This window comes from Pteropus vampyrus, unplaced genomic scaffold (genome assembly GCF_000151845.1).
Source record: "Pteropus vampyrus isolate Shadow unplaced genomic scaffold, Pvam_2.0 Scaffold38, whole genome shotgun sequence".
Taxonomy (NCBI): Eukaryota; Metazoa; Chordata; class Mammalia; order Chiroptera; family Pteropodidae; genus Pteropus; species Pteropus vampyrus.
In genome coordinates, this window is record NW_011888819.1 from 1,406,111 (window position 1) to 1,418,818 (window position 12,708).

Consider the following 12,708-nt stretch of genomic DNA (forward strand, 5'->3'; position numbering starts at 1 on the left):
CCTGTGTTTAATTTGGAAATATGGATCAGCATTGTTCAATTTCAGGCAACAGTTTTAGGGAACTAGTTTCTTGATGGCACATGCACTTTTGGGATAACGAGTATAATTAAATAAATATAGAATTTAATGTAAATGTTGGTGAAACAGCTTTGCTGAAAATGATGACATCTGCTTTTTTAAAAAGTCAGGCTGAAAACTTAATAGTTTTTATTCTGAAGCAGAAAAAACAAACAAGAAGGATAATTTCAAATAATGATAAAGGAAATAAACAGTACTGTAGTAGAAAATGAAAGGAAGTAAGTCTGCCTCCAACAAAAGGGGAGTGAGGTAAAACAAGTAAATAAGGGGTTCAGAAAACAGCTCTTAGCTCAGTGCTGAATGACAGAAGGAACCTGCTAAGGTTAAAAGAAGTGTTCCAGGCTGAGGGACCAGTAAGTACAAAGACCTTGAGGATGAAATGAGTTCAAGCTGTTAATACAGTAAGAAAGGGCTGAAGCTTACCAAGGGAAAGGAAGACTGGTAAGAGATTAATTTAGAGAAGCTGTAGCTAAGGGCCAGAACTTGTAGGGCCTTGTAGCCCTGAGGAGAGATTTACATTTTTATCCTAAGAGTGATGGGAAATCATTGAAAGGTTTGATAGAATCTGATTTATAATCAGAGGGTTATTCCTCCAGGAATGGGAGTGGGGAAGAAGAGTGCAAGGCAGATCAGACTGATGCCATCATGAGTCCAACCCTTGTCGCTGAAGACACTACTTCTAAACTGGTTTGGTTCACAGTTCCTTTTATGAATGGTATAAAAGCCACACTTTATACTCTATAACAGTATTTTCTGATAGAACTTTCCGCAATCGGATATCCACTTAGCCACATGTAACCACTGGGTGCTTGAACTTGAGAAACTGAATTTTTAATTACGTAAAATTCAAAGAGCCACATGTGGCTAGTGCCCGCTATGTCAGGCAAAGCAGCCCTAGAAAAATGTTTACGTGCGCAGTAGGCTCATGAAACCTGTTTGAAGCCACAAGTAGATCACAAGTCTAAAGTCCAGTATAAAACTTGAGAATTTTAGTACTGTGAGCAATTCAGCAATTTTCCATTATATGTACATTTGAATTGTGTTGCCATTCAAGTTTGTATACTTTAGTCCCTAGACATTTGGGGGGCGGATACGTTAAGTGGGAATTCCCAGTGAACATAAAACTGCTGGCTTTACAATTCTTAGGCTCTACCACAATTAGAAAAATATTCATACCATATTTCAACTTTTAGTCAAAGCACTGATAAGCCAAAGGTATTTTTATCTGAAATAGCTCATATGCTTTCTTTAATCAATTTTAGCACTCTTCCCTGCACTTTTCACTTCATTAAAAAAAAATTTGTAGACTTTATGTTTGATGTGTAAGTAGGTATCAGTGGTCCCTAAAAATGTTATGCTTTATTCCTTAAACTAGTGAGCAAGTTTTTGGATTATTTATGAATACCAAGCAACATGCTTTACATACGTAAATCTTGATTGATTGTCTCAGTAATACTGTGAGGTAGGTACTCTTATTACCCCCATATTACAGGTGAAAAAAATACTGTTTCACTGTCCTGTCTAATCAAGTTTTCTTTTATAGCATTTTTCAGGATTAGAAGAAGCTGTGTACAGGAACATACAAGCTTGCAAGGAGCTTGCCCAAACCACTCGTACAGCGTATGGACCAAATGGTAATTTCTAAATTCATGTTTTAAAAGATACATTAATAGAATTTTGTATACTACCTCTTTCAAACTTATTGTTTGAGAGTGTTATATATATAAATTGAGTTATAAACATCAATTGACAGTATGGCTTTGAAAGTTATTTCATAGTTCATTGACACCAATACAGTGTTTCCAAGTTTTAATCAGCAATTCAGATATCTTTAGAAAAATAAATCAAAATATTACTTTTTATCCTGTCGAGAGGATAGAAAAATTATGGTGCATTCACCATTGAGATGGTATCTGTGTTCATTGTTACGGTTGCTGAACAGTTCTTTTACATAAAGCGACATTATGATTTAAGGGAGAAAAATTTCTCTTGCCTCCTACCATCAACTAAATTTAATTGATTCAGATTTATGGAATAAGCACAAAAGTAAAAACACTTTTAAGTAGATTATTTTGTTCTTTGTACATGTTAATACAATTTATATCTATTGAATAAAAAAGAGACAAGGTTGGCATCTTCCTAGTGAACATAAGAGATTAGAAAGGAAAGAACATTGGTGTACACAAGCAGAGCCATGGTATTATGAGATAATCTTAAAGAATAGATAGTATGTTCTTCCAAAGTTATTTTAAGAAATACGTATGAATTTATATCGCTTGACTAGATTTTCCTGGGTATTTGGACAGAGTTTTGAGTAGTAATGGATTTGTTTTTCTATTATTTTTGAGGAATGAACAAAATGGTTATCAACCACCTGGAGAAGTTGTTTGTGACAAATGATGCAGCGACTATTTTAAGAGAGCTGGAAGTAAGTTATTTCTTTTAAAAAGCCAAGAAATGTTTGGGTGGCATAAAAAATTAAGTATATTTAAACAGAAGAAAACTCTTATTTCAGATTGGATATTATAAGGGACCATTTTTTTCCGAAGTTCCTCAAGTTATTAATTTATGGAGGAATCGATTGTGATAAAAGTATGTTTGCTAATAATCATTTCAAATTGAATGTGTTGTCTTGTTCTATAGTACGTGACACTGAAGTGAATTATTCCATAATGCAGAAACAGCTGTACTTAAAACAGTGGTTTAAGAAGAATTCAAAACATTTGTTTGATTTTGTGAAAATAGAACAATCAGTTGGTGGAATTTTGTTTTGTGCAACTGCAGTTCTCATGTTAGAGTCTGTGGAATTGACACTGCCAGTAGTTAAAGGAAGGTCTGGCACCTGAACAGGATGAGAGCCGTTCCTCCGCTAGCTGCTTTGTAAGGAAGGATATGTTCAGCCTCGGAATTTTCCTAAACTTTGCTCTTAAAGCACCAGCATGTAATCCTTTTAAATGAAACTCTGTGTGTGATGTTAACATTTTTATAACTTAAGTAACAGTATAGTCTTAAAATAACATGTTGAACAAAAGAACAAATTTAGTTCCACAAGGTATTTGTGGGGAGACCTGTCCTTGTGAATGTTATGTTGTACACTGTGATGTTCTCAGTTCTATTAAAGTACGGTGGGAAAACTGTCCTCATAGTACAACCGTAGTACTGACTTTTTAGTTTTCTCACTGCTATCAGTTGTTACTCTTTGTTTGTTTCTAAAAAAGCATCTAAATCCTAAGGACAAACCACTTAAAATTTTGATTTGCTCTTTTGGTAAGAAACATTCAGTATTCCCTTTTTTTTTTATCCACAATTGCTATCCCTTAAAATAAGAATATGGATAGAAATTGAGATTCATGACCAATTAAATGATGATGATATTGGTTCACCTGGAACCTTTTTTAAAAAATGCCTAGGTTCAGTGCTTGGAATAACTTTGGTTTTTATTTTAGTGAATAATGTTCTGAACTCTGTGGGGATGTATGTGCTAGATGACTAAACATAAAAGAGAGGGCACTTTGAAGATGTTTTCACTTGCAGCGATGCATTTGTGCTGGTGGGCCTAGAGGGACTTGGATTGTCTTCTTGTGATCACACTAACACTATGAGTAGTGTAGAGCGCTGGTTGAATGGAGTTACCTGGCTCACAGGGAGATTGGAGTTTATTAATTTAAAAAGGACTTAATGGAATTGAATGATTTTATATTGTTTTAAAGATCAAATGTTTTAACTTGATAAATTCAAACCCCTTTACCAGGTACAGCATCCTGCTGCAAAAATGATCGTAATGGCCTCTCACATGCAAGAGCAAGAGGTTGGAGATGGCACCAACTTTGTTCTGGTGTTTGCCGGAGCTCTTCTGGAATTAGCGGAAGAGCTTCTTAGAATTGGCCTGTCAGTTTCGGAGGCAAGTGTTCATTTTAGAATGTACTCCCATTTCATTTTTACCTGCACACACACCCCCTACTGCTTCAGACTGAGATAAGACAGTTCTCTATCACGATTATGCTAACATTGAGCAGTTCATTCTGTGCCAGGCATTGTGGTACATAGCTTTACATGCAGTATTTTATTCTGTCCTTAACTCTATGAGTGAGTTCTATTAAAATAATCCCATTTTATTTTAGATGAGGAAAATGAGACTTAAATTAGAAAAAATCTTGTTCAAGATCTTGTAGCTAGTAAGTGGCAGCTAGGATTCAAGTTAGCTGGCTATCACAGCCTAAACTCTTCATTAGGAGCATCTGTCGTGAGTGTTATTCTGGAGGTATGCTTTATTGTTTTACGTTGAAAGTAAATATCTGTATTCATTGCGTTACCAAAATAAGCTACTTTAAGTCATGTCAGAATTATCTTTTTAAGAAATATTTTTGCTCTTTAAGGTCATAGAAGGTTATGAAATAGCCTGCAAAAAAGCCCATGAGATTCTTCCTGATTTGGTATGCTGTTCTGCAAAAAATCTTAGAGATATTGATGAAGTGTCATCTCTACTTCATACCTCCATAATGAGTAAACAGTATGGTAATGAAGTCTTTCTGGCCAAGCTTATTGCTCAAGCATGTGGTGAGTAAAAATTCAGTGAATGTAGAGATCCAAAATAAAAATGGCTTAATGTGACCAAGATATTTTCTCTGTTGTCCCATTATCTATCTTTTGATATGTTTTTGTTTTCTTAACAGTATCTATTTTTCCTGATTCTGGCCATTTCAATGTTGATAACATCAGAGTTTGTAAGATTTTGGTAAGTTTAGAAAATGCATTAATATTATCTAGAGAGGTCAGTTGTTTTTTGGGGGAAAAATGTATTAATGTAAACCTAAATTTTGCCTCAGGTTTTAGACTTAGGACTTCTGCTTTCTGAAGCATCTTTTATATAACATTTTGATTTTGCTAGGTTGTAATACTACTTGTTAAACTTAAAGGGATATTGACATTATCTGCTATTAGTTATTTTTCCATGACAACTTGAAGGTTGAGAATAGTGCATAAACACAGTGTTTTTTGTCTTCTTCACATATGCTGAATTATGCCAATAAGCTTAGAAGGCAATTTTTAATGGGGTGTAAGTTCTTTTGCTCTACAGTAAAATTCACTTCGATGTTAGTATTGAAACGAGTATATTTTTGATAAAAATGTTTGTGCTTTATGTAGTACAACCTATAGTTAACAGTGGATCTGCATGTTAGCAAATGATTGTTAATGTAATTGAGTTTAGCATCATAAGTACATTTGCTAACTGTGTGTTTATGTATAAATTATACTGTATGTTTTCTGACTCCATCCATATACTGCCCCCCTCCCCCCGACCCCTTATTAAATTGTAAGCTTGTGAGATCACAGAATCTGTTTCCTGGTCTATCCCCATTACTGACAGCTTTGCCTGGTACATCGACACCAAGTACTTGGTAACTGAGTGAATGAATGACTTAGAGCGACTTAGAGCAGTTGTCCTCTGTCTTTGTTTTGGTTCTTCCCAGTATACTGAAAGACCTCTCCTCTCTCCCGCTTTCCATAACAGTGGCTCATTCCCATGGTGATATTTACCCTGAGCAGACTGTTGTGCTTTATGTCCACCCCCTCTTTCATCCCCAGGGATCACTAACTGCCTTAGCATGTGTATTACTTTATTTAGAAAGGGATGTTTTTGGTACATTGCAGAATCAAAACTTGACCCTAATGTTATTTTCATAAGATCACTAATTTTGGTATTCATCTCCTTAGGGCTCCGGTATCTCTTCCTCTTCAGTATTACATGGCATGGTTTTTAAGAAGGAAACTGAAGGTGATGTAACATCTGTCAAAGATGCAAAAATAGCAGTGTACTCCTGTCCTTTTGATGGCATGATAACAGAAACTAAGGTATGTAGACTTCAGAACTTTAAAAATTTGAGGTTGCCTTTTCGGATCGTTTTATGATTCTAAAGTTTTGAAGTGGGATTTGCTCTTAATTGAGTGAATACTTGTAATTATTGAAAACAGCTGGATCATATCTATTTTTAAAAATCAGATTTATATTCTTTGCATATCTAGATCAGATGCTAAATATTAGAATGTACATGGCTGCAGTATTGTTTGTATTGTAATATATGGCCCTTGACGTCTAATGTAACTTACACATTTAGTAAGTAAAATCTCAATGAAGAGAATACAAGTACTTGTGTACTCTTAATGAGAAAATATTTTAACATAATGATGAGATTCTGTAGCATCTCGAAACAAAAATATACTAATATAATTTATAGCTGCTAAGTTTGTTTTTAAAAATACACATGAAGTTTGAAGTTTGTGTTTACAGATCACTTCTAACTTTATCCCTAGAATTCTTGAAATCTGAGTTGTTGATGGTTTTAAAAGTTTGACAGGAATGGAGGTAGGGAGTTGGTCATTTAGTCCACATTTTAGAAAAGTTGAGAACATTGCTTTGGTACAGTAGTTGATGTAAAGACATGCCAGGATGCCTGCCCAGCATACCTAAAATTAGATATTTCTCCATCTTTCCCACCAAAGTGCTTGTCAAACAGAAAATGCATCAGTTTTGTGAGGCAAGTGTGTCTAGGAGCAGGCTGAGTTTCTCTTATTTTATTACAGATTTTGTTTTCTGCTTCATAATGTATATTTATCTTTGCATTTTCTCCCAGATCTCTTATCTCTTTAGTAAACTGCTATCCTATGATGTTGAACACCAAAGTAGTAAAAGAGTGTTAAAGAGTGCTTGCTTGTTTTGCTAGGGAACGGTATTGATAAAGACTGCTGAAGAGTTGATGAATTTTAGTAAGGGAGAAGAAAATCTCATGGATGCACAAGTCAAAGCTATTGCTGATACCGGTGCAAATGTCGTCGTAACAGGTGGTAAAGTGGCAGACATGGCTCTTCATTATGCAAACAAATACAATATCATGTTGGTGAGGTAAGAGAGAGCAGTATCATTCTGTTAACCCATATTGTAAAAGGCTTTTTGGTGGCGAAACACTAAACAAATTCAACACACCACGAAGACTTAAAAAAGGGAAGGTATAGAGTATTAGATCAAAAAGCAAAAGGACCTAACTTAATCTAGGGAGGCAGAAAATACCTCGTAGAAACTTATATTTGAGCTGAGAACCTAAGGACCAGTCATTAGATGTTATTTGAAAGGGGAGAGAGAAAAGCATTCTAGGCAAAAGGAACACCTTAAGAGACCAGGCACAAGCCTGGTGCACACTCAGAATGTGGGGTCAGGGACATAACTTTAACCAATGAACACATGAGGCACACTAGACAACTTACTTACCCATTCCCGCCTCTCCTGGCACTTGATTTAATGTGCACAGTAAATCACTCTTCTTTTCCTCACATAACATCATTACCCAAAGTAAAGCAAAAGTTTTCTACATACCAGGGCTTGCCTGGTGCTTTAGAACTATAAACTCTTGACGTCCTAGAGACTTGAACTCTCCCAATTCTAGAACAATGCCATAGTTGCCTATGTCTGAGCTGTACACTGCAATCCAAACCTATTCTGAGCTTGAACCTTCAGGGACGAAAAAATGTGACTTGGGGATCAGTGTTCAGCTTCCTGCTTAATCTCTACTTTATCTGAATTAAAACTTCTATTAAGGTCTTTTTCTTTTTAAGGCTGAACTCAAAATGGGATCTCAGAAGGCTGTGTAAAACAGTTGGTGCTACAGCTCTTCCTAGATTGGTATGTATTTTGTACAGCATTTAAAGATATTGAACATATTTGAGTTATTTTTATTACAACAGTCACTTTCTTACAGACTCCTCCTGTGGTTGAAGAAATGGGACATTGTGACAGTGTTTACCTCTCAGAAGTTGGAGACACACAGGTGGTGGTTTTCAAGCATGGTAAGTAGTAATGGTAAAAGATGTTTATATAAGCGTGTGTGTTCATTTTCTTTGACTAATCCCAATGTATTTAATTTATTGACAGAAAAGGAAGATGGAGCCATTTCTACCATAGTTCTTCGAGGCTCTACAGACAATCTGATGGATGATATAGAAAGGGCAGTAGATGATGGTGTTAATACTTTTAAAGTTCTCACAAGGGTCAGTATTAGCAGAAATTTTAACTTAGTAATATGCAAGGCCTCAGAATCATAGTTGGCAGACTCCTGAACACTGAGCCCTTCAAAATGAATGGCTTGTGTAAAGCAAAGCACCTTTTTTACTTAAGACTAACTAAGTGTCCATTGCTGATGAATATGATAGTTATCTAAAATGATTCTGCAAAGGAATAAACAGTAAAGCAAGGCTTTTTAAAAAATTGTTTTAAGGGGATAGTTTATGGTTATTTTCAGTTACAATGTACCTTCAGTAGCTTGAGCTGTTTTTAGTGCTGTGTTTGTGGAAATGCAGATAGATATTCTGTTCCCATCCACATATTTCAACTCATTTAACATTGGGCCTCCCTTTTCATATACCAAGCTCTGTCCAGTATGATCTGGCCCAAATCACTAAATTTGTATAAAATTTGTAATTAGGATTTGGGTAATAGTGCCTGATTAGAAACTTCTGTGGTGGAGTACTGAGATCTAAAAGATTAGAAAACCACAAATTGCATCTTAGTGACTTTCTTTTTTTTTTTTTTTTAACTACATATTATAGGATAAACGTCTTGTACCTGGAGGTGGAGCAACAGAAATTGAGTTAGCCAAACAGATCACATCATATGGAGAGGTATAGCTTTCTCAGTATAAATTGACTTTATTTTTGTTGTTTGAACAAAATACAATAATAAACCTGTTTTTGTTTTAGACATGTCCTGGACTAGAACAGTATGCCATTAAGAAGTTTGCTGAGGCATTTGAAGCTATTCCCCGGGCACTGGCAGAAAACTCTGGGGTTAAGGCCAATGAAGTAATCTCTAAACTTTATGCAGTACATCAAGAAGGAAATAAAAATGTTGGATTAGATATTGAGGTATTTGAAAAAACAGTATGAACTTAAATTGTTTTACTTTGTGCATGTATAACCTAAAAGTAGATAATAGTAAGTTTAAAAGGAATCTGACAAAATGTTTTTGTTTATAAGCAAATGATTTTTGTAATACTTAGCTTTCAGTACATAGTTTGATAGAGAATTTAGTTTTCCTTCTGATTTAATACTTTTGTTTTATAGGGTGTATAGGGTAGTACTTTTGCCTATTTCCTTTTCTAGTATTTAAGGAGCCATGCATTTTTTACTGAGTATAAGTATTTTTACATCAAAGAATTTGAAGTGAAAGAATAAAAATTTTGTCTTGACAGGCTGAAGTTCCTGCTGTAAAGGACATGTTGGAGGCTGGTATTCTAGATACTTACCTGGGAAAATACTGGGCTATCAAACTGGCCACCAATGCTGCTGTCACTGTACTTAGAGTGGATCAGGTGAGTGAAAAGTGGAATTTTGATCTTTAAAAATACTAATTTTTATGTAGTTCAGTAGTATATTTTCCTGGAACTAGATAGAATATAGCACTATTCTCATTCTACTCAAAGGAGTATTCCTTTACCTTCGTCTTAGAGATGCTGATGTGCCCCTAAAAACCATTTTTTTCTTGGTTATTACCGTTTGTTTTGAATATACTTCGATTCATTTAAAATGAAGATCTTCCCAGTGAAAGAAACCTTTGCCATTTTTAAACTGGAATGGATAAAACAAATGTGATTTTGATTCATAGTTTTCAAACTGTTTTTTTGCCTAAGAACCCCTTTGTAAAAAATCTGGAGAAGTGTAATACTTAATAGGGAACATGGAAGGACCTTAAAGGCCAGAAGCGGACATTGTAGAATACCAACTTCAAGGAAAATGAATCCTCTAGTTGGTGGAGGTTATGGGACCTGGGTGATTAAAATTTTTTCTGTTGTGACAAATTATGTTTTTGGGTACTTCTAAAAGATTATGGAGATATTAATCATAGTATTTCTGTGTGTGTGTGTGTGTGTGTGTGTGTGTTTGAATTGTGACAGAAAGAAGTGGTAAAGACTACTTTGGGTTCAGAGATAAACCAGAATTTGTAATTTTTCAACGTGTTTTCTAGTAAACTTAATGAAATTAATTTTCTTACAAATTAATTTTCCTACAAAATTTTATATGTGATTATTAAGCAATGAAATATTTGTAAGTACTTAATAGGAAGTTGTAATATATAAATACAGTAAGTGAAAATCATGCCAAATTAATCTTAGGAGAAGCAAGTCACAGATGGAAACTAGACTTTAAGCACAATAAGGACTAGTGAAGGTAGTTATAGCAATACAGATTTCATCTCAGTAAAAACTTTTTTCCTACTTCAAGATGACCAAAAATGGAACTGGATGTTTACTGCATTTATTAATAGGGTGTTTTTTATATCGATGTGTTAGGCAGTTTTCAGTGGAAGAATCTGTTTGAGTTTTTAGTAAAGGTAATGGAAATTTAAGGAAATTTTTGTTGTGAACGTTAGCATGTGGCTAAGAATAAAACGGGGGACCAAAAATAAAAAGGGACAAGAGATGCTAAGGAAATAGAAGCATGAAGTAAGCAGAAATTCTAATAGTGGAAGTTCCTTTACCTAGGAACTTTTCAAATATTATCCAGGCAAGATAATAATTGTAATAAATGTATTGGTCATGAAGGCACTTCTGAATTTTGGTTTTAAACTGGAAGCCTGTTTTGTTTTATGGTAGAGGAAGATAGTCACATTGTTAGGTGCTCCTGGTCTTTGCACTCTGCATATAAAATAGGTACCTGAAGAAGCCATTTGACATTAACCAGTTTGTGTTTCTGTAATGAACTTGTACTTTTTTTCTTAAGTACCTAATTTTTTATAGTATACTGGGAAGGGACTTGCAAATCAAGTTATAAGCATTGGATAATGTAGGAAAACTGGATTAATCTTTGTTCAAATGTTCTCATTATTTCACTAGTTTTCAAATTACGATCCTCACATCAATAGCATCAACATTACCTAAACTTGTTAAAAATATTAATTCTTGGGTCCACCCCAGATTCACTGAATCAGAAACTGGAAGGAGGTCCAGCAGTCTGTTTTAAATAAGCTCTTCAGGTGGTAATATGATACCCACTAAAGTTTGAAAACTACTATTCTAGGTACTTTTTTAAAAATCAAGCTACACTTAGGTTCTGAAATTGTACTTAATGCCTTTAATTCGGCCTGAATTAAAATGGTACTCGGTAAAATGGTACTCAGGAATTTCAGGTTTAGATTTCTTACAGAAGCTTCTGAAAAGGGGTGTGGAATCTATTGGAGGTGGTAGCGAAGACATTTTAGTTTGTGTTGATTTAGACACAAGCCAAAATACAGAAAGATCTATTATATTTGGGAAGCAACGAACACCGTTTCCAGTTTTAAGATTCAGGATGTACATTAGAGTTTGAGAGTTCTACTTTGAGGAAAGCCAACTAATTTAATTTAGCTTCTCTCAATTTGAGCCCAAAACTGCCACCTTCTCCGAACTCTTTTAAAATGATAATGGTTATGCTTGGAAAATGCTGGGTTGGTGCATTATAGAGAAATGAGAGACTTCTGGTGTGTTTTTTTAAGTTACCAGAGGACTAAGTACATGGATTTTTGTTTATGAACTCACGCTTCTTGCCACTTGAATGGTTCTCATGTGCAGGTACCAGAAATTTTCAATGTTAACATATATGTTTATGTATCCACCACTTTAGATTATATTGGCAAAACTGGCAGGTGGACCTAAATTTCCTAAACCTCAAGGAAATTGGGATAAAGATGGTTGGCAAGACGAACCTCATATATAAATGGCAAATCAGGTGCCAAACTGAGATGCATGCAGATGTTTTTCCTTTTAGCTCATTGGGTTATTGAGGTGCATGTCTTAGAATCAGCAAATGCCCTTCACTAATGTGTGTGGATATGGTTGCCGTTAAAATCTTCAAAAGCAGGAAACTCACACTGCTGGAAGCTAACAGTGTATGCTGATGTTTCATATGCAATATAAAATAGGTTGCTTATGTCAAGGTGATTATTTACTCTTGAATCAGGCCAGTAGAAAAATGTTCTTTTTTCCTCATTCTCAAGATTGAGTTATAAGTATACTCTTGTGGTTTTTGATTTGCAGATCATCATGGCAAAACCAGCTGGTGGACCTAAACCTCCAAGTGGGAAGAAAGACTGGGATGACGACCAAAATGATTGAATGGTTAATTTTTACTGTAGGCAAAGGCTGTAGGTATAGTAGTACTCTAGGAATTGCCTGATCTTTTCCTATTCTTAAATTAAGAGGTGTTTTGTGTTTATATCCTTGGCTGGTTGATAAAATAAATGTGTTGTTACTATCAAAGCCTCATTGGTGACCATTTTTCCTGCGTCTAAGTGACTTGTCTCAACCTTCTTAATTAAAGTAGCTGTGGGACATAAGGCAAGTTACTTAAGTAATTAGGGGCCTGCTCTTATAAGTTTTATTGGAGCACAGCCATGCTCGTATATTTACGTATTGTTTATGGCTGCTTTCTACAAAGGAATGGCAGAGGTGAGTAGTTGTGGACAGATCAAGTGGCCCACAAAGGCTAAAATATTTAGCCTTTTATAGGAAGTCCGACCTTGGACTAGATTTTTTTAGTGTTTTTTTTTTTTTCCCCACAACTCGAAATCCTGACTCAGAGTAACTTGTTTCATTAGCAATGAATGAT

The 12,708-nt window shown here is 35.0% G+C and overlaps 1 protein-coding gene across 1 annotated transcript; it reads left to right on the forward strand.

The window, feature by feature from the left end:
- The first annotated feature begins 1,576 nt into the window (after positions 1-1,576).
- Positions 1,577-12,359, forward strand: CCT8 (chaperonin containing TCP1 subunit 8). Its single transcript, XM_011358198.2, has 14 exons — positions 1,577-1,712; positions 2,427-2,506; positions 3,830-3,979; positions 4,455-4,635; positions 4,752-4,813; positions 5,794-5,931; positions 6,801-6,979; positions 7,687-7,753; positions 7,830-7,917; positions 8,003-8,118; positions 8,677-8,748; positions 8,827-8,991; positions 9,318-9,437; positions 12,138-12,359. The coding sequence occupies exons 2-14, from the start codon at positions 2,429-2,431 to the stop codon at positions 12,213-12,215; spliced, it is 1,494 nt and encodes a 497-aa protein (XP_011356500.1). The 5' UTR covers positions 1,577-1,712; positions 2,427-2,428; the 3' UTR covers positions 12,216-12,359.
- The last annotated feature ends 349 nt before the right edge of the window (positions 12,360-12,708 follow it).